Genomic DNA, 25,623 nt, shown 5'->3' on the forward strand with positions numbered 1-25,623 from the left:
CGTTTGTGCTGGTTTGTGCAGGTAAAATTAGCGTTTGTGCTGCTTCTGTTTTAAAGATATTAATGAAAATGTAAAGGTCAAAAGGTCAACCAGCCCCCCCACATTACCCAAATCCAACAAAAGTGGTATCAAACGTTTGTGCTACGTTTGTGCTGGTTTGTGCTGCTAACATTTTAAAATGTTTAATAAAATAACGTCTTGATGCGTGCTTAATCATCCAGGTAAGTAAATCCCAAAAGGTTGATTCTGTTCATCTGGACATTTTCAGTTGGAGAAACGTTTCGTCACTCATCCAAGTGACTTCTTCAGTCTCAGCTGACTGTAGGTTTCCCCAACCTTATAAACAGTACATTTGCATAGTGAAGGAAACTAGCGCCACTGAATGAACAATGTGCCGGGGGGTTAATTCCATGATTGTTAGTATGCAAATTCTTATGACCATTGATCAATGACAACTAATCAAAGCCTATTGATCAATGGCCATGAGTACCATTCACAGAAAGTGGGGAATGGCTACAATCACAGCATTGTAGGATGGCGAAAGATCAACCTTTTGGGATTTACTTACCTGGATGATTAAGCACGCATCAAGACGTTATTTTATTAAACATTTTAAAATGTTAGCAGCACAAACAAACATTTTTGCAGCACAAACCAGCACAAACGTTTGACATCCATTTTGTTTGATTCCATTAATATGGGGGGGCTGGTTGACCTCTAGAAATTTTTGTTAATATCTTTAAAATAATAACGGCACAAACAAAAATTTCTGCAGCACAAACCAGCACAAACGTAGCACAAGCGTTTGATACCACTTTTGTTGGATTTGGGTAATGTGGGGGGGCTGGTTGACCTTTTGACCTTTACATTTTCATTAATATCTTTAAAACAGAAGCAGCACAAACGAAAATCTTTGCAGCACAAACCAGCACAAACGTAGCACAAACGTTTGATACCACTTTTGTTTGATTTAATTAATGTGGGGGGGCTGGTTGACCTCTGATGACCTCTAGAAATTGTTATTAATATCTTTAAAATGATAGCAGCACAAACGAAAATCTTTGCAGCACAAACCAGCAAATACGCACATACGCTGTTATCGCAATAACAGCGTATGTCCCCCCCTCGGCCAACGCGGATGCAGCCTGTGACACTCTCCACTCAGTGGTCAGCAGACTGCAAACACAATCTCCGAGAGCCCTTCTCATAATATCAGGGGACTTCAATCATGCCTCTTTGGACTCCACACTGCCCACCTTCACCCAGTATGTGACCTGCTCAACCAGAGACAATAAAACACTGGACTTACTGTATGCCAATGCAGAAGAGGCTTACAGTTCATCACCTCTCCCTCCACTGGGCAAATCTGACCACAACCTGGTGCACCTTGTCCCTGTGTATGAGCCCTTAGTGCGCAGGGTGCCACCAGCCACCCGCACAGTGCAGAGATGGTCAGAGGAGAGCGAGGAGGCTCTTAAGGATTGTTTTGAGTCGACTGTGTGGGAGGTGATCTGTGACGACCATGGAGAGGACATCGACAGCCTTACTACATGCATTACTGACTATATAAACTTCTGTGTGGATAACACTGTACCTACCAGGACTGTACGGTGTTTCTCCAACAACAAACCTTGGATTACCCCAGAAATTAAAGCTGTCCTCAAGCAGAAGAGGAGGGCCTTCAAATCCAAAGACAAAGAGGAGTTGAAAAGGGTGCAGAGAGAGTTGAGGGGACTGATAAGGAATGGGAAGGAGAGCTACAGGCAGAAGATGGAGAACCAGCTTCAACAAAACAACGTTGGTGAAGTCTGGAGAGGCCTCAGAACCATCTCAGGCCACAAACAGCAGAACTCTCTGCCTGGGAGGGATGTGAGATGGGCAAATGAACTGAATCATTTCTTCAACAGATTTGACTCAGCCATGAGGCAGTCTGCAACATCGGCTGCAGACTCACCCACCCCCACTGCTGCTGTTCCACCTCAGACACTTCACACCTCCTCTATTCACCCTGCTCACTCCCCCCCACCCCCAACAACAGCATCCAATACACACTCAACACAAGGCTCCAGCCTGTCTCTCTCAACCACCCAGGTTAGGAGGGAACTGAGGAGGATTAATGGCAAGAAGGCAGCGGGCCCAGATGGCATCAGCTCGAGGGTCGTCAGGTCCTGCGCGGACCAACTGTGTGGGGTGATGGAGCACCTCTTCAACCTGAGCCTGAGGTTGGGAAGAGTCCCACAGCTCTGGAAAACCTCCTGTGTTGTACCAGTGCCAAAGACTTCACGCCCCAAGGACCTCAACAGCTACAGGCCGGTGGCTCTGACATCCCACCTGATGAAGACCCTGGAGCGGTTGGTCCTGGCTCAGCTTCGGCGCCTAATAAGCTCATCACTGGACCCACTTCAGTTTGCCTACCAGCCTGGCATTGGAGCGGATGATGCCGTCATTCACCTCCTACATCGTTCCCTCGCTCACCTGGAGACCGCTGGAAGCACTGTGAGAATCATGTTCTTTGATTTCTCCAGTGCCTTCAACACTATTCTTCCCTCGGTTCTGAAGGACAAGCTGGAGAACTCTGGAGTGGACCATCACCTCACTACCTGGATCCTGGACTACCTCACCGACCGACCACAGTATGTGAGGACTCAGGGCTGTGTGTCGGACAGGGTCGTCTGCAGTACGGGGGCCCCACAGGGAACGGTTCTGGCTCCGTTCCTCTTCACCATCTACACTGCAGACTTCTCCCACAATTCCACCCAGTGCTTCCTGCAGAAGTTCTCTGATGACTCTGCAATAGTCGGCCTCATCACTGATGGGGACGACAAGGAGTACAGAGGACTGACTCAAGACTTTGTGGACTGGTGCCAGCTGAACTACCTCCAGATCAACGCCAGTAAAACCAAGGAGCTGGTGGTAGACTTCCGCAGGCACAAGCATTCTCCACTGCAACCACTGAACATCCAGGGTATGGACATTGAGGCTGTGGACAGCTACAGGTACCTTGGTGTTCATCTGAACAACAGACTGGACTGGACTCATAACTCAGACGCCCTCTACAGGAAAGGGCAGAGCAGGCTGTACCTGCTGCGGAGACTCAGGTCGTTTGGGGTGGAGGGCCCACTCCTGAAGACCTTCTATGACTCTGTGGTGGCTTCTGCTATCTTTTATGGTGTGGTCTGCTGGGGCGGCAGCATCTCTGCTGGGGACAGGAAGAGACTGAACAGGGTGATCCGAAGGGCCAGCTCTGTTCTAGGATGCCCTCTGGACCCAGTGGAGGTGGTGAGTGACAGGAGAACGGCGGCTAAGCTGTCATCCCTGTTGGACAACGTCTCCCACCCCATGCAGCAGACTGTGACAGCACTGAGCAGCTCCTTCAGTGGGAGACTGCGGCACCCACGGTGTGGGACGGAGAGATTTCGCAGGTCTTTCCTCCCCACTGCTGTCAGACTCCATAATAAAGACTTTAACTGATCAAGCACACACATCCATACATATGCAATAATACTAAGTGCAATAATCTTTTCTGGCATCGTTGTATTTTTACTCAGTTGTATATAGCATTCGTATTCTATTTTTATCTTATTGTATATTTTTATTTTATTTTATTCTACTGTATATAGTATTTTATTCTATTCTGTACAGCTGTGTACTGTATTTATTCTTATTGTATTCTAATTTTTGCCTCATAACTTTTGCACTGTCCACTTCCTGCTGTGACAAAACAAATTTCCCACGTGTGGGACTAATAAAGGTTATCTTATCTTATCTTATCTTAAACGTAGCACAAACGTTTGATACCACTTTTGTTGGATTTGGGTAATGTGGGGGGGCTGGTTGACCTTTACATTTTCATTAATATCTTTAAAACCGTAGCAGCACAAACGCTAATTTTACCTGCACAAATCTGCACAAACGTAGCACTAACCGCTCCGCCTATTTGCCTTTACGTTTCAAGTGGGTGGGGGGTCAGCTTCACTCTGCTGTGATGCCGCCCCCCACCACGATGCCGCCAGGGGTCTGTAGTATTTTGCACTTCCAGTAGACTGACATTTTGTCATCATCGAGCCGCAGCATCTCCTTCTTCCTCTGCCTTTAGCTCCACTTTCATCCATCATATATATTTAGTCTGCAACAAACAAGGAGGCGTAAAGCAGGATGACGTTTGACCCACTGTACAAACTAACTTCATGCTCTGTGTTAGATTCAGTAATTCTGTAACTTTTTTAAATAACTTAAATGACAAAATCCATCCCTCCAGTAAGGAATCAATACTTCTGTTTTACACTGCAATGGCAGAGATTAAACATGTGGTTTTAGTTGAGGTGAACGTTTTAGGGAGTATCTGGAACCATATATACAAAAGAACGAAAATGCATGAAAATCAGTTTTGTTGCTGATCTTTGAAACGTCCAAGACTCTAATCAGCACCAGCGTCCCACTCCCGTACTATTTATATGGAAAAAAGCAGCTTTCTGTTAGTTTTTTTTCAATAATTATTTAGTAACTCAAATGTTTAAACTGAGATTTAAAGGGTTTAAATCCTAAAAATAGTTTAATCATTCCAAAAAGGGCTCAAATCTTAATGAACTCTCAGTACCGTATTACCCCAAAAGAGCAGACTTAAAGCACACTTTCCTTTTTGCTGACACAGTTAGGGCTGGATCAGGTGACCCCGAATCCTCCCTTAGTGTCGCTGCAATAGGCTGCTGCTTCCCATGATGTGTGCGTTTCTTCACTATCAGTGAATCAGAAATCAGATCTTTGCAGTATTATTACGGCCACTTCTACACCAAAGCTTGTGTGGATATCTTCACAGTATTTAATTTAAAAATGCATGACTAACTACACAGAAAACAAGTGAATTTAAAATAAAAAAGGTCCAACATTTGTTCAATGTGACAGAAATGTACCCTTCGCCCGATCTGGGCCTCAATTACAATCCTGTCTTGGAAGTGTACAGGCAACTTCTTAGACTCCTGGACTGGTTTGTGCTTCAGTATAAACTGTCCACTAGGGGACCTCATATAGACAGATGCATACCTTTTCAAATCCTGTCCAATTAACTGAATTTACGACGGTCAACAAAGTTGTAGAAACATGTGACAGATACTGAGTGGAAACAGGATGCTCCTTAGCTCAGGTCTGACTGTGAAAACTATGGAAACATATGCACATGTAATTCGTTTTTGTTTTTTTTAATACATTTTGAAGAATTTTCAAGCCAACATTTTCCCCTTTGTCACTGCGGGGTATGTGTGTAGGGTTTTAGGGTGGAAAAGCACCGTAACATGACAGGATATGGAACTAGCTGTGAATGCCTTCTGGATGCACTGTACATACATGTGATCACATACATTTAATACACAGTGAACTCCAAATGAAACAATTGCAGTAAGAACTAAGAACATTATAGTGTAATATGACATAATGTATCAACTTTGCTGCTGTTTGTTCAGGTCTGAGACAAATATGTACTGATGGTAAATGAACAGTTTCTACTTGAGCACTCAAAGTCAGTACAGCATGCCTCAGTCATCTATTCACATCCGCTCATGCAAGACCTTCTAAGCCTAAGTGCTTTCTATCTAACAATGACACATTCATATTCTGATGAGTGCATCAGAGAGCAACTCTGGGTTTTGTATCTTGCCTGAGGATACTTCAGCGTGCAGACTGGAGATCAGCCAGGGATCAAACCAGCCAACCGTAGACCATCTGCTCTGCCTCCTGAGCTGCAGCTATCCCAGTTAGTGCTAAACATATCTATAGACTATAGAGCTGAGTGATGTGCTATGAAGCAAGATTAAGGGTTAGTGAGCTATGTTGGACTTAAACACAGAGGTTTGCATGATGACAGTGGCTGTCTTTGTAAACTCCGTGGTTTAGAGTTTCAGATTAAAATGAGTTAGTACCATGTTTCACTGATTCTTAAAAGGATTCTGGGAGAATAAATTTTATATGAGAAATTTGTTAAGTTGTATGTCTCAGTTGGTGATGCAGAAAATATATAAATGTTTTTATACTTTAAAGGTTGATTCTGTTCATCTGGATGTTTTCAGTGAGAGAACATAATCAACCTTCTGAGATTTACGTGTCTCCTTTATACTGCCTGAACTGCTCCTATAGCCTTTATTACGCTATCGATCCAGTTTGAAGTTTCAGCTTTAGAGCGCACTCAGGGGTAAAATAAATATATTATCTCAATTAAAAAGGTTTACTTTGTGCTAAATCACTGTATTAAAGATGTTTGCAGCATTAACTTTGGTCCTATTTGCAACAATATTACATTGTAGTTATATTTTTGAAGTTTTTTAAAGATTCTTCTCTGATAACATCTCCTAATTAGTATGTTGCAGTCACAGGGATGAAAAGACATATGACACATGAGATGCACATTTTTATGTGAGGAAACATAAGTTGACAACCACCGTCATGATACCCATCGTGTCTGATGGGGCTTTGCGTTCCCTCAAGCTAACACAAGGAAAGTTGTGTCAGCTGTGTTGGACTCCATAGTATGCCCCTGTGGGCGCTGCTGGCTACACATTCTCAGTGGAAGTGTTGGGCATGTGGTCAGACGAGGCCGATTCTTCAAACACGTCATCCTCCATGCCTTCTTCTATAGGATTCATTTTTGAGGATGCTTTGGTGCCGGGTGAAATCTCTAGAAAAACACAAAATGAAAAAAATATGGAACATTGTGGCTAAACAATCTGAAGTGTGAGCATATGCAGCACTCTGCATGTAATCATTAGTTATTATTAATCTCTCTTCCACAGGGTGTCCTTGTCCTGTATCATCCACTGCAGCTGGGCGCCCCTCCCTGAGGCAACTGTGTTGTGTTTTGGTGTTATAGGACAAAAGTGAATGAAATGAATTCTCTGCTGACTCCACCATGCAGTTTACCTTTCAGATGACATTTTCTGCATAAGACAGTCCACCTGTGTGTTCCTTCACTGCTATCTTATTCCCTTGCGTTGCTTCCAGCCAGCAGCATAATATTTGCTACTTAATGTCATCCTACAATCCTACCATGCATCCTTTCCCCCTTCTCATCTTTATGCATTCATGCTGCACAGATCAATTACATTAAGCGTGTGTACAGCATTTAGCTAGCACTACAGAAGAACTGTTTTAACATCACATACAGCGAGTAAACATTTCACCAATTTTTGAAGAAATATATTTCTAAAGGTGTTATTGACATAAAATTCACCAGATGTCGGTAACAACCATCCCAAGTGGGACCTCAGATACTGTCCCTCCCTCCATCCAACCGCACACTTCTTCAGGTTGGCTGTGAGCCCCGCCTGCCTCAGGAACCTCTCTGATGCACAGGTGTGCTACAAGGAACGTCAGAATTTCACTCTTACCCGGGCTTGGACCTTCCTCACGGTGTTCTTTAAGGTCCAACAGCCCCTGCAGCTTCCTGCTGAACAGCAACTCATGGATGCTTAGGGCACCTCCCGAAGTGCCAACAACACAGGGTCCAGCCAGCGATCCCAACTGCATTCGTCCTCATGAAGGAACTTATGAAAGCGATACCCTGTGCCATGATGCCATGATGGGGTCCATGCCAGTGTGCTCGAACAGGACCCCCACTAATGGCCCAAACTAGCACACAATCTGCCCTACCAGTAGAATCAGCAGTGTTAGACGACTTTGCATCACCACTGAGCGCAGCACAAACATCACATGTCCCTACACGTTGTGAGCGCACCTCTTCACACTGCCCCATTAACTTGTCAAACCACAGCCTCGAGTCTATGTATACGTTATTTCCACTGGCACCGTGGGATCTATGTGACTATCCCCATGCACACACTTAATTTCCATCCGCTCTGCGTCCAACAACGTCTCGAGTCAAACCAGTGTATCGTGGACCAGGATCTGCATGGCGCCCAAGGTGGCCATAGCCTCCGCTTGAATCCACTGCACCAGCCCTCTGCAGCTGAGCCAGGATTTCAGAGTTCATGACTATTTGCACCTCACTGTGTTCATGTGTCGTTTCTCACTGTTAAACATATTTTAATTTTCACGTGTGGATTGAATGGATTGTTACCAACATCTGGTGAGGATTTCATCTCAGCAGCACCTTTAGAAATATAAATGTGTGCGTGTGAACAGAAGCCTGCGAGGAGGCAACATGCAGAAGTCCAAAGATAAACCTCAACATCACTGAACATTTATGGAGGAAGTGAGGGAGCCCCACTCGTTTGAGCTGCTGGGAACACTGGCAGAGCTGTGGATCGCTGCTGTAGCACGTGCTGCAGTGACAGAGTAAATATCCCATTAAGACTCACGGAGTGATGATCCAGCAGATCCACCTCGTAGGATCTGGTTGAGAACATCGTCGGTGTCACTGCTGCTCGCCATGCTGTTTCTCACCTGCGTCATAGACAGCTGGGAGCACAGGCTGGGCTGTCGGTCCATTTTCTTCACAGCCTAGAACATATCCATGACCAACATCCTCGTCAGCACAGTGAGCACTCTTACAGCTGTCACATTAAACAAGATGCTCCAATAAATCGACACCAGCGGGACTCACCTTGTCGCTGAGTGTGGCATCATTCAGAGAGTACAGTTTGTTGGTGATATCTTTGCCGATGAGGAACCTGAAAACCTCATTAAGGAAAGTGTCTGACTCCAGGAAATAGGTAAGTCTCTCTCGCGACCAACACAGGAACTTGCAGTTCTCTTCTGCCATGATGGTCACCTGTCAATCAGACACATTAACAAGTGTTAAGGTGTCCACAGGCAGGGATACATATTTTTATATGCTTCGTTTCACGGTTTTCTTGGGCCTGATTGTTCTCGTCGTCTATCTACAGATTGACTGAGACACTGTGCCGTCTCTGCGCGTCTATGGCTGAACAGAAGTCTGTAAGGAGATGAGTAAGGGAACGTTCAGAGACCTCAGAGGATTTAAAGTTAACATTACTTCAGACTGCTTACATGAAGTGTAGTTAAGGAAAAAAGAAGACGGGAAAGTCAAATGATACCTTTCCACAAGTTTTTGAATTAAGCGCTTTATTTTATGACAACTTTCTCAAAAGCTTTTTGTTATTTCTGAATGCAAAAGAACATTTATTTTACTATGTTTAGTATTATTATTATTATTATTATTAGTAGTAGTAGTAGTAGTAGTAGTAGTAGTAGTAGTAGTAGTATTAGTACTTCAAAAATATGCTACATTGAATTGCCATGCATGTGAAACTTTATGATGTTCCAGAGCTCTGTTTAAAGAAATTTGACCTCCTTAAATCTTTATTGAATATTCATGTTCTGCAAAGTCAGACATGTTTTTACAGCCAGAGAAGGAAATCGGCCCTGCAAACGATGTCCATCCTTTATGTCAGAGCTTCCATGCAAGTGAATTTACCTGAAACTTCTCTCCTCGGTGCATCTCAGTGGACCTGAACTCTGGAGAGTCAATGAATGCGTTGGTATAGATGTTGTGCAGAAAGTGGCCTCGGTATGAAACTTTCATCCTATCACACACAAAAAAAATGAAATTCAAAATTCTGACCAACTAAATCAGAAAAGCACGGTGTTAAAATAATAACCTTAATCGTGTGTATTAGTCAGACCTATGTGACTTTCATTAGGGAAACAAACAGCACATACTTTCCTTTGAGCAGAATGCTGAGGCGTTCGTCTACAGACGTCTTGTCCTCAGCAGCGTAGGCCTGGCCTTTCTTCAGCGTCTGAATGGTGCAGAACTGTCCCGTGAGTCGCTGGAACAAAGCCTCCTGCACATGCAGAGGCTCAAACATCCTCTTGTAGACTGACCGCAGCTCCCTGTCAATCTTAATCTGACAGCAACAGTTTGAGACGGTTAGTCTGACCTGAGCATTCATCCACAGTCAGTGTAGCCCAGCGCACTGAAGCACAGGCCTAGTTGGGATAATGACACGAGCCATTTATAAATTATGGTATAGAAAATAATAAGTATACATGAATTATATGAATTCACAAGTTAATGAATCAACAACATGATGCATATTGTTCTTAAATGGGGCATTCTGCATATTTACTATGTTTGTTTAGCTACTTTGTGTGGATACATTTTAAAACTGTTGTACTACAAATAAAGAGAATAAAGAGTAAATAGTCACAAAAGTGTTTCCAAAACCTCACACACAGAGAGTTTGACCATTTAAGAAAAGGGAAGCAGCGCATGAATAACCAGGATGATTCTGTTGCCTCCACAGTTTGTACACTCGAGTCGTGTCTCGTTTGCACCGAAGACAAAAACACCTCTGGCAAGTTTCCAGAACAGCTGTAATTTGTCCTCCAGATATATTTCAGAAACACTTCAGACACTGACACTATGAAAAAAGCTTTATTCGTACTTTCCTGGTTAATTAAAGAATGAAAGAAATAAAAATAGTCCTTTATGTCAAGTCACTTATTAAGACAATCAAAGTAACTCGAGAGAAAATGTTTTTTATAAAAGTTATAAAAATGTTTTTTGAACTTTAATGAATGAAAGGCTTTAATTCTCTGATGAAAAAACAACTACAGCCGCACTTTGTTGCTCCTCCTGTCTGCTGCTCCAAAGTGTAGGTGTGTGCTGCTGCAGACATAATCGCATTGTGTTACCACGAAACAGAACTGAACCCATATTTATTAGCTAGAAGCTCCACTGCTCCTCTGATGAGCACACGTGGGCGGCCTGCAATGATCTTGTATAATGTGAGTGATGTTGATGCTGAACTCACCGGCCTGCGTTTATACAAAAGGTAGAAAAGGTGCACGAAGTTGATCACCAGGAAGACCACGTTCCACACCATTAGATCCATGTTGCACCTGAACAGCGTGGCCCACGCGATGAATAAACCACATCCTGCAAGAACAACCCGACTTACACACTGCACTTGATTACACACCACGCTGAGACAAGAAACACTTCATCTTATCTTGGAGAAATTATCTGGTATGGTTGTAATATCAGAAATTACTTTAATGTACACTACTGTGCAAAAGTCTTGAGCCACCCCACCATTCATTTATGATTTCCTCCCAGTTTATTTCTTCTGTTCACTTATCTTTTGCACATTTCGAACTTCAGAATCTGAATTTGCCAGCAAAACAATAATAAAGCTTTGGGCAGTGAGACAAACAAGCGAGGTAGTCTAATTGTTCCATAAATGTAGTACGTTTAAAATAAATCGCTCTATGGGAAACTTACGGGACAACGCTGAGCCACACACTGCTCTGTTTCTAAGCTCATATATGGGAGTATTGTCCAAAACTTTACTTTTGTATCGCTCACAAATTCATAATCATTGCATTCACATATTTTGATTTTAGACATCATGACAATTATTTAGAAATGTGCTCGTCTGGATACATGAATAAATGTCTTACTCGGTGTTATATAATGATTACCCATCCAGTCTTATGATAAAACCACCAAAACTGCTGCCTTACACATTTCAGCACTCTCCTTTACTCGCTCTCTGAGAGACTGAAACTTGACTTGCTCTAAAATAGCAGCATAAATAACGGAGCTGTCAACATTACAACCACAGCCTCAATAAGTCCTGCTGCTTCCTGTCTCCATTCTCTTGCCAAGCAAAGATAAACATGTTGGAAGTGCTTTTTCCATCCTGCTTTTATCTCCCACTGTCACAGCCTTTTAGGGTCTCCCCTGTTTGTGCAGAACAGTTTCCAATAAATCTTTAAAATGCCAGCGTTACAGTCAACTGTCAACAAGCCTGTCCTGGTAGAAGTTTACTAACGCACGGGCAGCTTTTACTCAGAATACGCATCTGCTTACGATGTGATAACTTTATGTTCCTTAAATCTTCCCCACTACATTGCTTCTGGATCCCATCACGGGAACGAGCTGTGAACTGACCTGTTGTCAGGAGGAGGCGCAGCATGATCATGTGCAGAGCCAAGGTAGTCGGGATGGCCAGGCCCAACAGCAGGGACAGGTTTCCCATATGGAATAGCAGGTGGTGGGTCTGCTCCCACTCCTGGCACGAGGTGGCATTTGAATCTGCAGACGTGGCGGCCGGGATGGAAGAAGGGAAGGAGGACAGCGTGGTGAGCAGGAGGGTGGGCCCATCTGGGGTGGAGGACATCCTTTGGCTAGGCACCTTGGACACTGGAGTAAGGCGAGCACAAGTGAATGTGGGAGGATGGTTGTTCAAAGCATACAAACTACACAGCTGTGAAAGGTAACTAAGTATACTTATTCAAGTACTTTGCTTCTAATATTTTAAGGTACTTGTATGTTAATATACTTCTCAAACAATGTAAGGAACACTTTTAATCAGAGTACAGCATCGAGTCTGCTAAACTGATCTGGGGAGTGAAGTGGGTTGTTAGTGAACTTCAGCTGCTTTGGTGTTACTGGAATTAACAGCAGCCAACAATGAGACGCGCTCCAAAATAGGAAGGGCTTTAAATATATTCCAACTGTAGTTTCACTGGTTTAGCATTTGGCTGGGGTCAGTGTCACGTATGGCAGCAGCATAGCGAGTCCCTTCCTCCAGGATGGCACGTTAATACTTACCATGATGTTTGCTGCGTTTCACAGGCAGACGAATGCTAGAACATTTTCCTCCATGTGGACAAAACACTTCTCATTTTGCTCCCATTCATCCACTAAACATTGTTCAATGTAACATTAAACCAAACGAGAATGTCAGTTACACCGGTGAACATTTGCCCTACAAAAATAATTTGAGGACAACATCTCGAACTGAACCAAACCAGTGTTCTTACAGGTTAGTTTCCCATTGAAACTGTGGGAATGACCAGGAGGAAAAACCAGACATGATAATAATAACAGCTTTTATTCTTTTATTACTTCTATGAACTGAAGGGTCTTTTAGATGTCAGGACCTGACAAAATCTCCATTTCGAAATTTCATCTGAGAGTAAAGTAGATGGTTTCAAATACGTGCATAATTAACTGTCATCTGTTTTCACTCCAGGACAACAAAGGTGGACCAGACTCGGCTTTAAAGTGAAACTAGTTCTCTGCTTGTTATTCATATATGCTGTCCTATACTCATTTCTAATTTTATCCTTTCTGGTCCCTCCCAACAAAAATCTTATCTTCCCACTGCCACTTCCAGGTCAGCTTCCTGTGGTTTTAATTGGTCCCACAGTGTCCACACCATACGTCAGAGCTGGTTTCACTGGTTTCGGAGCCTTCCTGCTATCCTGTCACAAATCTCCCCTGACACGTTTATTTTAGAATTCGGTTTGTTTGAAACCCAGCTGCCCTTCATTAAGTCATACAGTCACTCTACTGATGCTAAGTTTAGGTTCGCGACAGAAACTGTCCCTCTCGTTTTTATTCATTAGTGAACGCAACAGTGAGCTCCTACACTGGGTCTAGCTGAGCTCCGTCATGTTTGTCATTGAAGACTCGCACACATACACAGCTGCATATTTACAGTCATGAATGAATTCATGTTTCTGTCTTTTCAACGCCGGTGGGAAAGTACAGCTTACAGTCTACGCAGCAGTAGTCAGATTACACAACGCGTTACAGCTCATGGTAAAGAAGCTCTTTTATCAACATCTGACTGTAAATGTGGACGCCAGTGAATATTTCTGTACAGCAGCTGTAGCACGCGCAGAGCTCACATGTAGAAATAGACATGGTCCAGCTGCGCAGCTGCGCTGGAATTTCTTAGGTTCAACTTAAAAGCCCGTAAAAGTGAGGACTTCTTCACTTACCGATCAGAGGAGCAGCCGGAGGAGCTCTGGACAGCAGTGAGAGGGGAAAGCGGCCGGATAGCTGGAGCCTCTGATGCTGTGTGCGTCTCACATTCCACACAGCTGACAGGAAAACGCTAAAAGGGGAACAAGGCGAGAGCAGTGCCCAAGAGCTCCGACAGGGGGCGACAGATCAAAGGTTAACTTTCAGCAGAAGTTCTTAAGAAAATTTGCTTCTTCTCTCCAAAATCGTCAGAATTGCTCGGATCCTCCTTCTCTTCTCCTCAATGGATCCAATCACACAAAACGACCCTCTGTTATTCATACTTTATTAATACTCTTATATGTGAACTTTTTCAACACAAGCAGTGAGACTGCACCAGCATCTGAATGACTCTGCTGGGTGTGTGGATCTTTGTCGAAGCGTTTGGTTGACAAACCCGCAGTAACTTCACTTTCAGAGGCATTAAGGCTGAAAATATATTTATACATTAGACTTCCTAACATACTGACAAAATGAACTCCAGACTCATGTGCTTAGAAAACTGATTAAGTTTGTGTTTGGCATCTACACAGTAAAATCATTTATTGTCACAGAACAACATCAGTCAGTGTACCACTGACAACACATATTGATCTAATCCGTCAATATCATATGAATTTAAGACGTCTGCTGTCCTGTGACAGAAGAACAATGAGTCTCCAACTGCTGCACCTGTAAGACAAAACAATAAAAAACAAGCAGCGCCTACAAGGAAAAAATGGATACACAAACCAGCAATCTTGTGTTTTCTGTGTTTTGTCTGAGTATGTGCGTTTGTCACAAAATGCACTTAACAATGAGAGTGAAAAGTCTCAAAGATCAGGACCCCAGCACCCAACAACCCCCCAAAACCCAGAAAGAATTTATTCCTTTTAGTTGCTGTCCAGGCCTTCAGTTACTGCTGAGCTGGCCAATGCATCCTTCTTAAAAATGTCCACGATTGTTGATTTGCCACTCTTAAAGTTGTTCCTCTCTGACGGGCTTCTGTTGGCTTTGCAGCCTGATGATGTCATCCTTCATCTGTGTCTCTTTGCATTAACTCTCCAAACTTCAACACTTAGAATCAAATCCAGAGTTTTAGATCTGCTACATTTTTACTGTCCATAATTTAATTTACTGTCCATTCTCTTTGGCGCCGCTATAACTGTATAAAAGTGTGTATAAGTCATATAATGCAATCATTTTGCTAAACCCCTTAAAATAAAGATAAATTCTGCACTTCTAACAGATCTTGATCGTTTGATTTAAAATCCGAAGCAAGTTTCAAAAGTTTCATTGCCCCATAAATTATGGCCCTGTGAGTAACAACACTACAGACTGTTTTCGTGCTCAGGTATACGGTCTACCTGTCTGCAAACATGTCTGCAGCCTGACTGACACTGACTTCCACGCACTGCGATTTAGCGCATGAAGAATGTGCATGTGTGTATGTTTACGGAGCCCCCCTGCTCTGCACCGGCACTTGCAGATGGTCATCAGCCCTTTCTATTTCAGTCCCCGGCATGTGAGGGTAACATGGTAAGCGGAGATCGTAGCGGTGTCCGTATCTGTCAAAAGTCTTGTCACTGAGTGAATACAGCTTTTCTGCTATGTCATTGCGTACAACCAGGGCAAAGATCTTGGCTATGTAGCGATGCTTAGCAAAGAGCAGGTAGAGCTTTTTCCTCCTCCACGCTACGTACCGGCAGGGGTTATCAGCACGCAGCGTCACCTGAGAATAAACCACAAAACAAGTTAAACTTTGTTTAACCTCAATACAACATTTTTGTTGTTTTTCTGCATGATAAAGAAAAAGCTGTTGTGACAAAGAAAGAAATCTGTCATCACAAGTCTTTGGAATTAAATTGTAACAAATAAATGTGCAAAATTACAGAAAAGTCCAAAACGTATGCTTGTGCTTGTTAGTGGTGAGCAGCAGATCAAACAAGAACCATAAAAGGCTTTAAGCGCGCATTCAGGCCTGTGAGACTCGTTTAGACACTGAGCCTCACTCACCCCTGTTCTGTTAGCCGTCAGGGCTGGGGGGCTGAGAGGAGGTGCTGGCCGTCAGATTGGGGTCTGGGGTGCGGGGCCTCCCTGCTACTGCAGATAAGGAGGCGGTCTGCTTTCCTCCACCCCAGAGAGAAGGGTTACATCTGCTGGGTCTGGGTACGGTTTGCCCCTATAGAGTGTGTTTGGGGAGTGTGATTGTGTGTACAGTGCCTATTTGTGTCTGTCTCCACGTCGGGTGTATGATTCCCTGGAAGCACAGGGAAGTGGTTTTCTGAGGTTCTTCTGAGGTTTCCTTTACCAGTTTAACCGTGTGTAGTTAATGTCCTCTTAACATAACTTATAATTAAAAAAAACATTCTTTCTGCACTTACAGGTGTTTTCTCCTTCTTTCTACCCAAAGAGGAAACTAGCGCAACTTGTAAGCAAGCTTGAATTTCAAAATAAAAGCACCAAAACTTTGACTAAAGTAAATTGTCAAATAGTAAATTTGACTAAATAAAATAACAAACAAAGTAATGTGCAGCTTAAACAATTTACAATGATGACACGGATCTTGACAAGATAAAGAAATAATCCAAATTATATACAATGTCATCATGCCAACAGCTACAGGGTGAGTGCCGAGCATTCGTTTGTGTATATGGGGGTGGGAATGCACGTTTGTGTCTGCGTGCGCCTGCTCGTCTGTATCTATATGTCAGGTCGGGTCTTAGACTCCACCTCTCTGGGAACATCTCAGGCTCTCTGAGGTATGGAGGCTTATCTCCCCTCACCACACTCCCTGCCAGTGGCCGATGCCTTCAGACGTTGGTGTGTTGGTGGTTCTTGGTGTCTGGGGCTGGGCGCTCAAGTATGTACCGGCTCACTCCTGGTGGCCAATTGGTGGGGCCTGGCGCCTGTGGCCTGGCTGGGCCCCTTCCGGGGGGGTGGGTGCCCTCAGGCCTCTGGGCCTGAGGCCCGGTCCTCTCTGGCACAGCTAGCTGCCGGCAGAGCCAGCGGGCACGTTACTGCAACCCCCTCTGGTCTCTGCTCCGTGGCTGCTGGATGACCTCTCGTTTGGGGCTCTCAGTTGGCTAACTTTCCTCCATGATCTCTTAATCTCAGCCTCTAGTGTCCTTCTCCATGCAGGACACTGCTCCATGTGTTTTGTGGACTTGTAAAAGGGGCGACCATGGCTCAGGGGGTTGGGAATCGCATCTGTAACCGGAAGGTCGCCGGTTCGATCCCTGGGCTCTCTGTCCTGGTCGTTGTGTCCTTGGGCAAGACACTTTACTCTACTTGCCTACTGGTGTTGGCCAGAGGGACCGATGGCGCGATATGGCAGCCTGGCTTCTGTCAGTCTGCCTCAGGGCAGCTGTGGCTACAACTGTAGCTGCCTCCACCAGTGTGTGAATGTGAGAGTGAATGAATAGTGGCATTGTAAAGCGCTTTGGGTGCCTTGAAAAGCGCTATATAAATCCAATCCATTATTATTATTGTAAAAGGTATTCGACCGTGTCCATCTGAGGGTCCTGTGGGGGGTGCTCCGGGAGTATGGGGTGATTAGCCCATTGTGACGGACTATTCAATCCCTATAAAACCATTGCAAGAGCTTGGTTCGCAACAAGTCAGACTCGTTCCTGCTGGGTGATGGGCTCCGCCATGGCTGCCCTTTGTCACTGATTCTGTTCGTAAATTTTACGGACAGGATTTCTAGGCCAAGTGGTGGAAGGCTTTCACCTGGGTGGTCTCAGGATCTCATCTCTGCTTTTCGCGGATGTTGTGGTTCTGTTGGCTTCATCGGGTGAAGGCCTCCAGCTGGCACTGGAACGGTTCGCAGCCAAATGTGAAGCGGTGGAAATGAGAATCAGCACTTCTAAATCTGAGGCCATGGTCCTCAGCCGGAAAAGGGTGGAGTGCCCACTCCCAGTCAGGGACGAGTTCCTGACCCGAGTGGAAGAATTTAAGTATCTCAGGGTCGTGTTCACGAGTGACGGGAGAAGGAAGCGGGAGATCAACAGACGGTGCTGCGGCTGCAGTGATGCGGACGCTGCACCAGTCCGTCGTGGTGAAGAGAGAGTTGAGCGTAAAAGCGAAGCTCTCATTTTACCGGTCGATCTACGTCCCTACCCCCACCTATGGTCACGAGCTGTGGGTAGTGACCGGCAGAAATGAGCTTCCTCTGAAGAGTGGCTGGCCTCTCCCTTAGAGAGCTAGTGTGAGCTAGTGTGAGGAGTTCAGCCATCCGGGAGGGATGGCGGCCCGGAGGAGGCCCCGGGGCAGACCCAGGACACGCTGGAGAGATTATATCTCTCAGCTGGGCCAGGCCAGCTGGAGGAGGTGGCTGGGGACAGGGAGGTCTGGGCTTCTCTGCTTAGGCTGCTGCCCCCGCAACCCTGCACCGGATAGGCGGAAGAAGATGGATGGATGGATTTGATTCAATCACCGATTTGATTCGATTCAATTTTTTCTCAGGCAGTCAGAAACATAATTCTTTTATCATTTATCAGTACATGTGCACATTTTTATATCTACGTATAAAAACAAAGCTGACACTTGTAGGACTTCATCAGAGGAGCCTTTGTGTGAAAGTAACTGAGAATAAAACACAGAAAAACATGAAGGAGATTTTCCTGGCCTGGCTTTTTATAGCAGATAACCTTAAAATATTCTGCCGTAGATCAACAACTGAAGAAAATAAGCTTTATTAGAGACACAGCCAAGCGTTATGCAATTTGGCATAATTTTAAAAAGTTAAAATTTCTTCTGTATTGAACAGCAGAAATGAGGCTTTCTTGTCAGAGGTCGCTTAAAACCCCCCCAAAAAACAGCAGCTGACAGCGCTGTACGTAGACTGGTGTGTAATAAGCAAGCAAATAATCCAGAAAACAGAGATTTGAGATGGGAAACAAAACAGCCAAAGTCAGAGTGAATTAATGATGATATCTATTTGTTTGTTAAGCATAGTTTGGATTTTCCTTTGCTGCTGGTTCAGTGAATTTTGGTCAGAGTGATGAAACCTGCAGCACCAGAATCTGTGAGGTGTCGGCTTTCAGCCCCGACGGTGTGTCTGTGGACGCGGGGTGACGACACACGCTTTGTGTTTACATCTTTTTGCAGAATCCGTTCACCTGCTCTCATTTGCTGTTTTAGCTGTTTGGTGGTTGTTAAAATAGTTTTGTGAGATTCTGGCATTTCTGGCAAAATACATTTATATTTAAAAATCGATTCAGGATATAAGGAATCGATATCACTTTATTAAAACTAAAACCAATTTTAATCAGAAAATCAATGTTTTAAACCCACACCCAGCCATAACCAAGTGGCCAAGTATACAGGAACATCTGTGCCGAGTATAACCTGGAAGTGCCGAGGTCAAAATGGGAGACGCCCACTAAGGTGATGGAGAATGACCGAGCTAAGATCCTGTGGGACTTCCAGATACAGACGGACAAAATGGTGGTGGCTAACCAACCGGACATAGTGGTGGTAGACAAACAGAAGAAGACGGCCGTAGTGATCGATGTAGCGATACGCCAGTTGGAGCCATCTTCCTTATGTATTCGTGGATGTGTGATTTGTGCATCACACACTCACACACAGACACACACACAGTATTTAATGTGTAGCTTGGATTACAACAAAATGAACCTGGAATACGCCCTCCTCCGATGGCTGCAGAGAGTCCCATTCTGGTGAATCCAGAAACTGGAAAGGGTAGATGTAATGCAGAAACTCTCCATTAACTGTCACACGGATTCTGTTGGACAATGGAGCAAGAGTTGATTTTAATAGGTCAAGTTCACAACAGTAGACACTAAAGATAAAGTTATTAACTAAAACAACCTAAAACATTCTGTAATGGTAGTGTTGTAATACTACATAAGTGTGCAACATGTTTTTTTCATGTGTGTAATTTTATCACACAGGGTGATCAGGCAACCACATGCCCCCAGGACATTTTAATATCAGAAATAAACTTTTTTTTTTTTGGAATACTTGCAATGAAATTTCAATGAAAACGGTACAACTATGGACCAATCGTTTGCCGCCTCCTCTACACGGATGACATTGAGCTGTATGCCAGGAGTGAACAAGAACATGGGCATGTCATTCAGACCAGAGAAGTGTAGTAAGATGGTAACAAAGAGGGAAGGTAGTAAGAACTGAGTTAAATGCACAGCCAGAGGACCACATTGCAGGACAGCTACAAATGCCTCAGAATCCCACAGGCAAATGGGACCATGGACTACGAAAGCTGCAACCACCAAATACCTGCAGAGTAAGGCAAGTCCCGAGGAGTCAGCTGGGCATGGATGTTGATCCAGGCAATCAACACCTATGCCCTGCCGGGCGTCAGATACCCTGCTGGGATAATAGCCTGGTCACAACTGATGGTATGTTTAGTGAATACCTAAGGCAACAGAAAGAAGAGGAACCATGATGGAAGGACAGGCCCCTGCACGGCAAAGCTGCACTGAAAGACAGCACAGAGGCACTAATTATGGCAGCTCAGAAACAAGCTCTGAGTACGCCATAACCAAGTAGTTGGTATAGTATATAAAAATATCTGTGCTAAGTATAGCACGGAAATTCCAAGGTCAAAATGGGATACGGCTCCTACGGAGGTTGAGAATGACCAAGCGAAGATCCTGTGGGACTTCCAGATACAGACAGATGAACAGGAAGTGATGTAGCTATATCAAGTGATAGTGACGTCAAGAAGAAAAAAGATGAGAAGCGGGAGAAATAGCAAGGATGAGAGAGGAGCTAGAGAAGAGGTAGAAGGTGAAAGGGTTACAGTGTTTGTTGTGGCAATCGGAGCACAGTGACACACAAACTGGGCACCAACACGTGTGTTCAATTACTGTAACTATTAGCATTTATATTGTTCTTTCCTTTATTTTGACACTTAAGATTAAAATTCCTTACACATTTTTCACCTTACACCCATTCCTATTTCCCCCTGGTGCAATGATTGTCCTGCTGTCTGTGCTGTTTTGCTCTTATCGTGGAGATGTCTTGTTCACTTGTTATCCTGTTTTTCATAAATAAAAGACAGAAAATGTAAAATTCTGAGAATTCCCCAGCAAGTTCTGAATTGACCTTTCCCCTCTCCGATTTCTAAACTTAGCACAAAAAGTAAGGAAATTTGTGTTTGGTATTTCTTTGTTGTAACAATGCTTCTTGGTAATCTTATACTCTTTATTTCCCCTTAAATTGTGCCATATTTGTAATGCAAATGCATCTTTGGGTTGAGCAGCAGAAGATGGGAAGTTCAAAACAGACATTTCAACACTGTGTCGAGCTTCGCGAGTGCAGATGTTTCAAAACACTGCTCTGAAACGTGGTTAAAAACACCCAGATCACGTGACCACGATTAAATGAGGCTTTGGTGCCCCAGTTTTAACAGGTGGTGTACCTGCTGCAGAGTGGCACACTGAGCTGTAAAATCATTAAAATATCCCAATAAATCGCGTCTGCTTTCAGCGAGAAAATAAAACAGGCAACAGACAATTTTTAGCTCCGGCTCTGTCTGTTCTCTAAGTTTTCTACTTTCAACAGAAAATGTCATTTGCAGCATTAAGTGACGTCATCCTCACTATAATATATAGATGAGAAGTCACTTGCATGCAGGCAGCTTAAAATAATAGTGGCCTGGAGCATACAGCCCCCTTCTTGATTTCCTATTTTTTGTTTGTTTGTCACACTTAAATGTTTTAGATGATCAAACTATTTTAAATATTAGACCAGGCTTAAAACACAAAATGCAGTTTCTAAATGAAGGTGTTTATTATTGAAGGGAAAACAGATCCAAATCTCCAAGGCTCATAAGTACCCATAAATCTAAAAACTGGTTGGGCCACCCTCAGCAGCAACAACTGCTCTCAAGTGTTGGCGATAACTGGCAATGAGTCTTTTACTGGAGGCTTTTCAAGCATAAACTGCCTTTTAAATGTCACAGCATCTCAATCAGATTCAGTTTCAATTTTATTTACACAGCGCCAAATCACAACAGTCACCTCAAGATGCTTTATATTGTAAGGTAGACCCTACAATAATACATACAGAGAAAAACCCGACAATCACATGACCCCCTATGAGGAAGCACTTTGGCGACAGTGGGAAGGAAAAACTCCCTTTTAACAGGAAGACACCTCCAGCAGAACCAGGCTCAGGGAGGGGCGGGGCCATCTGCTGTGATTGGTTGGGGTGAGAGAAGGAAGACAGGATAAAGACATGCTGTGGAAGAGAGACAGAGGTTAATAACAGGTCAGGACTTTGAATAGTCCACTCCAAAGTCTTCATCTTGTTTTTCTTAAGCCAGAGGTGGACTTGCTGTTGTGTTTTGGATCATTTTCCTGCAGCAGAACCCAAGTGTGCTTCAGCTTGAGATCACAAACCGGACCGGACACTCTCCTTCGTGATATTTTGGTAGAAAAATTCATGGTTCCAAGTCTTCCAGGTCCTGAGGCAGCAAAACAGCCCCAGATCATCCCACTGCCACCACCATATTTTACTGTTGGTTAATTTCATAATGGTGTTTTTTTTAGTTTAAGATCTGGTAACTACAAAGCCCACATTATATAATTTGCATCACTTCCAACCATTCAGTAATTGAGGACTGTTCCTTTTCTGAAAGGCTGTGTTAGTTTTATGGCAGATGTAACGGTACTCAAACATTCCAAATAGTTGAATCGGTCCACAGAATACTTTCACAGATGTCTTGGGGTCAATCAAGATGTTTGTTTTGGCAAATGTGAGACAAGCCTTTGTGTTCTTTTGGGTCAGCAATGGTTTTTGTTTGGTGAACTCTCCCATGGATCCTGTTTTTGCCCAGTCTCTAAATCATGAACTCTGACCTTAACTGAGAAATGTGAAGCCTGTGGTTCTTTAATGCCGTTCTGGGTTCTTCTGTCACCTCCTGGATGAGACTTCGACATGCTCTTGGAGTAATTTTGGGAAGGCTAATCACTGTTCCATGTTTTCTCCATTTGTGTATAATGGCTCTCACTGTGTTTCACTGGAGTCCCAAGCCTTGGAAATGCCTTTGTAACACTTAACATACTGATGGATATCAGTGATTTTTTTCTCAAGTTTTTCTTTAGATGGCATGATGTGTTCCTTCTTGAGATCTTTTAGCCTTCCTTAACTTTGTCTAACAGGTTCTGTTCAAGTGATTTCTTGATTCAACAGATCTTCCAGTAATCAGGCCTGAGTGTGTTTAGTGAAATTGAACGCAGCTCTCCAAAGAAAATGTGGTTAATCACAGTTAATCAATGATTTACCAAGAGGGGCAATTACTTTTTCACACAGGACCAGGTAGGTTTGGATAACTTTTCTCCTCTAATCAATGAAATCATCATTTAAAAAGTGCATTTTATATTTATTTGGGTTATCTTTGTCTCATATCAATTGATGATCTGAACCATGTAAGTGTGACAAATATGCAAAACACCAGGAAATCAGGAAGTGGGCAAACACTTCACTCCACACTAAGTCAATTTGTTTAAAAACAAAGTGAAGCCACAGAGACATGCTGTGACCAAACTAACATATACATGAACCACCCCGTCTCCATTCAGTGCAGTGAGCGTGTTACCTTCGATGACCTTTTAGCCTCTCTAAAAGAGAGCTGCTCTCTCAGTGATGCAGAACTTCATAAATAGCTCCAGCAGCAAGTGCTCCTTGCCTTTTAGCGTCTGGACTCAGAGACGTGTGAGTAGTGCTGTTTCACACACTGAGGTTAATTATGGAGTTCCACAGGGTTCTGTGCTAGGACCAATTCTACTTCTTTCCATCATAGTAACATCCAAAATTTGTGGTGGTGTTCTGCCTCACTTTCTCAGAACAAATATCTGAAAATGTAAGTTCACAGGCAGCATCCACTGCCTCAGAGCACTCTACTACATATATTACATATATTCTAATACGTGTAAAACTGATTTCATGATAAATTCTGCAATGTGCGTTTGTGCACTAGGCTACGTTTTGTACAAACTATTACTCCAGTACATTTTTAGCTACAAAAGTAATAAAGCACAAAAACTGATGAAAATGCATTGACTTTACATGAAAATACTAGTAGACTAATCATTAAGGTAATCAGTCACCTAATGCGAGTGCTTTCACAGTAACCGCAGAAAAACATTTAACTGTTCAATAAGCTGCTGTCCATAGATGAGTGAAAAGCAAATCATTACAGTGTAATCTATTCAGCCTTTACTCCCCAAGGACATGTGGTTATGAAAAGCATGTTTAAATCTAGGCTCTTGAAAGCTATACTAATTTACCATGTGCTCATTTTACTTGCGCATAATTTAGACACATGGAGCTGTTGTGGTTAAAGCCTGATCAAACAAACAAACAAACAAACAAACAAACAAACAAACAAAGCTACGCGGTCAAAGCTGCAAAGACTCCTCAGGTAAAGAGTGAACTAGAAATGCAGATTACAATAATGAACCTTTTAGCTCATGAGCCAATCCTGATCAGTCCCAGTAACCCTGACCCAGATAAACATTTGGAGTCTGTCAGTAAGACTTTCACATGACAAAGAGTATCTAGAAAACACACCCTTTGTTCTAATATCAATAGGGGCATGACTGTGCTAAACTCTATGTTGGGGTGTACCATGTTTGACACTGAGCTGTTCAAGCGTGTGTGCGCAATCACCTTCCGGAGAGCAGCACTGACAGCTTGTCAATAGCGGTTTTTCCTTCTACGGCGAAGCAGCGGTCCTTCTCTAAAGTTTGGACTTCCCCGTCACAGCAGGCCACTATCTTCCCAAAATGGGACAATGACACTCCGACTCTTTTAAACATGCAGCTATACAGCTCCTGGAAGTCCTTGTCAAACGAAAAGCTCCTCAGCCTGTATGACATGTGCAGGACTTGTACCAGACACACCGCGAAGATCGCCAAACTCCACAGAAAAGAGTCCGTGGTGCAGGAGTCCGACCACGACCAGAGAGTGGAGCAGAAGAAGCCCAGAGTGAGAAAGGTGAACAGGTAGAAGAGTCCGTAAAAGCCACTGCCCCCCATGAAGCCAAGGAACAGAAAGATGTTGGCGAGATGGAACACCGATCCTTCCGCACCCTCTTTCCACTCTTTGCACACCGGGTAGGCAGACACCTCCGGCGCCACCGTAAAATTCATGCTTTCGAAGTCGGGCGGCTCCATACTGTATAAAGCGACTCGACCCGCAGCACATCCACCACAGCCAGCCTCGCTCCGTGCCACCAGAGCGGGTAGAAAAACGCTGACACCTCGGCCCATCACTCATAGGTGGAACGCAGAAACAACCAATCAAATCGCTACGTTATATCCAATGAAAAAAAGACGGAGTTTTTACGGAACCATCAGAGCGCGGGTTCGAGTCCAGGTGCGGACAAAGCTCGTGTTACATGATGAAAGGATAAAGACCAGTTTTTACTTACTGTAGATAACAGTTGCTTTGTGATTGATTATCCTGTTTATTTGTAAATTATTATTATACAGTGTTACAGCCCATAATGCAGAATAAACTCTACCATTACACTTTTGAGATGATACACACCACAAGTAATTATAGGTTATGTGTTTGCTGCTTTTATGTTAAAACAGGTTTCCAGTTCTGTCCTGTTTTAGTTATTTTTCAAAAGATAGTTTTAGTTTATTTCAGTTTTTGTGAGTCTGGAATGTCAACAATTACATACACGTCCCAGTTTTAATGCAAAGTCACACACAAAAAGCTGTAATACAGATATATTCTGATGATATAGAAAATTAAGCTTATGCATTAGTTAAATTAGGACAGTATTTAGAAACCCATTTGAAGGCTTCCTCGCTCTTCGGCTGCTAGTTTGTGTCTTTCAGACACTGTCATGCAACCCACCTCCTAACTCCTTTCACTGCTGGGATTCTTTCTTCTATGATGGGTCA

General features: G+C 43.6%; 2 protein-coding genes across 2 annotated transcripts; both read right to left on the reverse strand.

Annotated features, from left to right (window-relative positions):
* Positions 1-5,179: 5,179 nt before the first annotated feature.
* Positions 5,180-13,827, reverse strand: popdc1 (popeye domain cAMP effector 1). Its single transcript, XM_082550713.1, has 8 exons — positions 13,708-13,827; positions 11,867-12,118; positions 10,725-10,849; positions 9,628-9,815; positions 9,383-9,491; positions 8,549-8,716; positions 8,304-8,445; positions 5,180-6,664 (listed from the first exon to the last, which is right to left on the reverse strand). Exons 2-8 carry the CDS (start codon positions 12,093-12,095, stop codon positions 6,540-6,542), a joined length of 1,086 nt encoding a protein of 361 aa, XP_082406839.1. The 5' UTR covers positions 12,096-12,118; positions 13,708-13,827; the 3' UTR covers positions 5,180-6,539.
* Positions 13,828-14,001: 174 nt separating this feature from the next.
* Positions 14,002-25,008, reverse strand: popdc3 (popeye domain cAMP effector 3). The gene is made up of 3 exons (XM_082550712.1): positions 24,377-25,008; positions 19,352-19,460; positions 14,002-15,440 (listed from the first exon to the last, which is right to left on the reverse strand). The coding sequence occupies exons 1-3, from the start codon at positions 24,976-24,978 to the stop codon at positions 15,162-15,164; spliced, it is 990 nt and encodes a 329-aa protein (XP_082406838.1). The 5' UTR covers positions 24,979-25,008; the 3' UTR covers positions 14,002-15,161.
* Positions 25,009-25,623: the final 615 nt, after the last annotated feature.

This window comes from Aulonocara stuartgranti, assembly GCF_965226115.1.
Source record: "Aulonocara stuartgranti genome assembly, chromosome: 11".
Taxonomy (NCBI): domain Eukaryota; kingdom Metazoa; phylum Chordata; class Actinopteri; order Cichliformes; family Cichlidae; genus Aulonocara; species Aulonocara stuartgranti.

Excerpts from the sequence above, each read along its gene's own strand:
- popdc1 (XM_082550713.1), bottom strand. The coding sequence starts at position 12,095 with ATGTCCTCCACCCCAGATGGGCCCACCCTCCTGCTCACCACGCTGTCC. Across the intron at positions 9,492-9,627 it reads AGCATTCTGCTCAAAGGAAA|GATGAAAGTTTCATACCGAG; the intron begins GTATGTGCTGTT and ends TGTGTGTGATAG. Across the intron at positions 8,717-9,382 it reads ACCGAGGAGAGAAGTTTCAG|GTGACCATCATGGCAGAAGA; the intron begins GTAAATTCACTT and ends TCTGATTGACAG.
- popdc3 (XM_082550712.1), bottom strand. The coding sequence starts at position 24,978 with ATGGGCCGAGGTGTCAGCGTTTTTCTACCCGCTCTGGTGGCACGGAGC. Across the intron at positions 19,461-24,376 it reads TCAGTGCTGCTCTCCGGAAG|AATCCGTGTGACAGTTAATG; the intron begins GTGATTGCGCAC and ends ATTGTCCAACAG. Across the intron at positions 15,441-19,351 it reads CGGAGGAGGGCGTATTCCAG|GTGACGCTGCGTGCTGATAA; the intron begins GTTCATTTTGTT and ends GTTTATTCTCAG.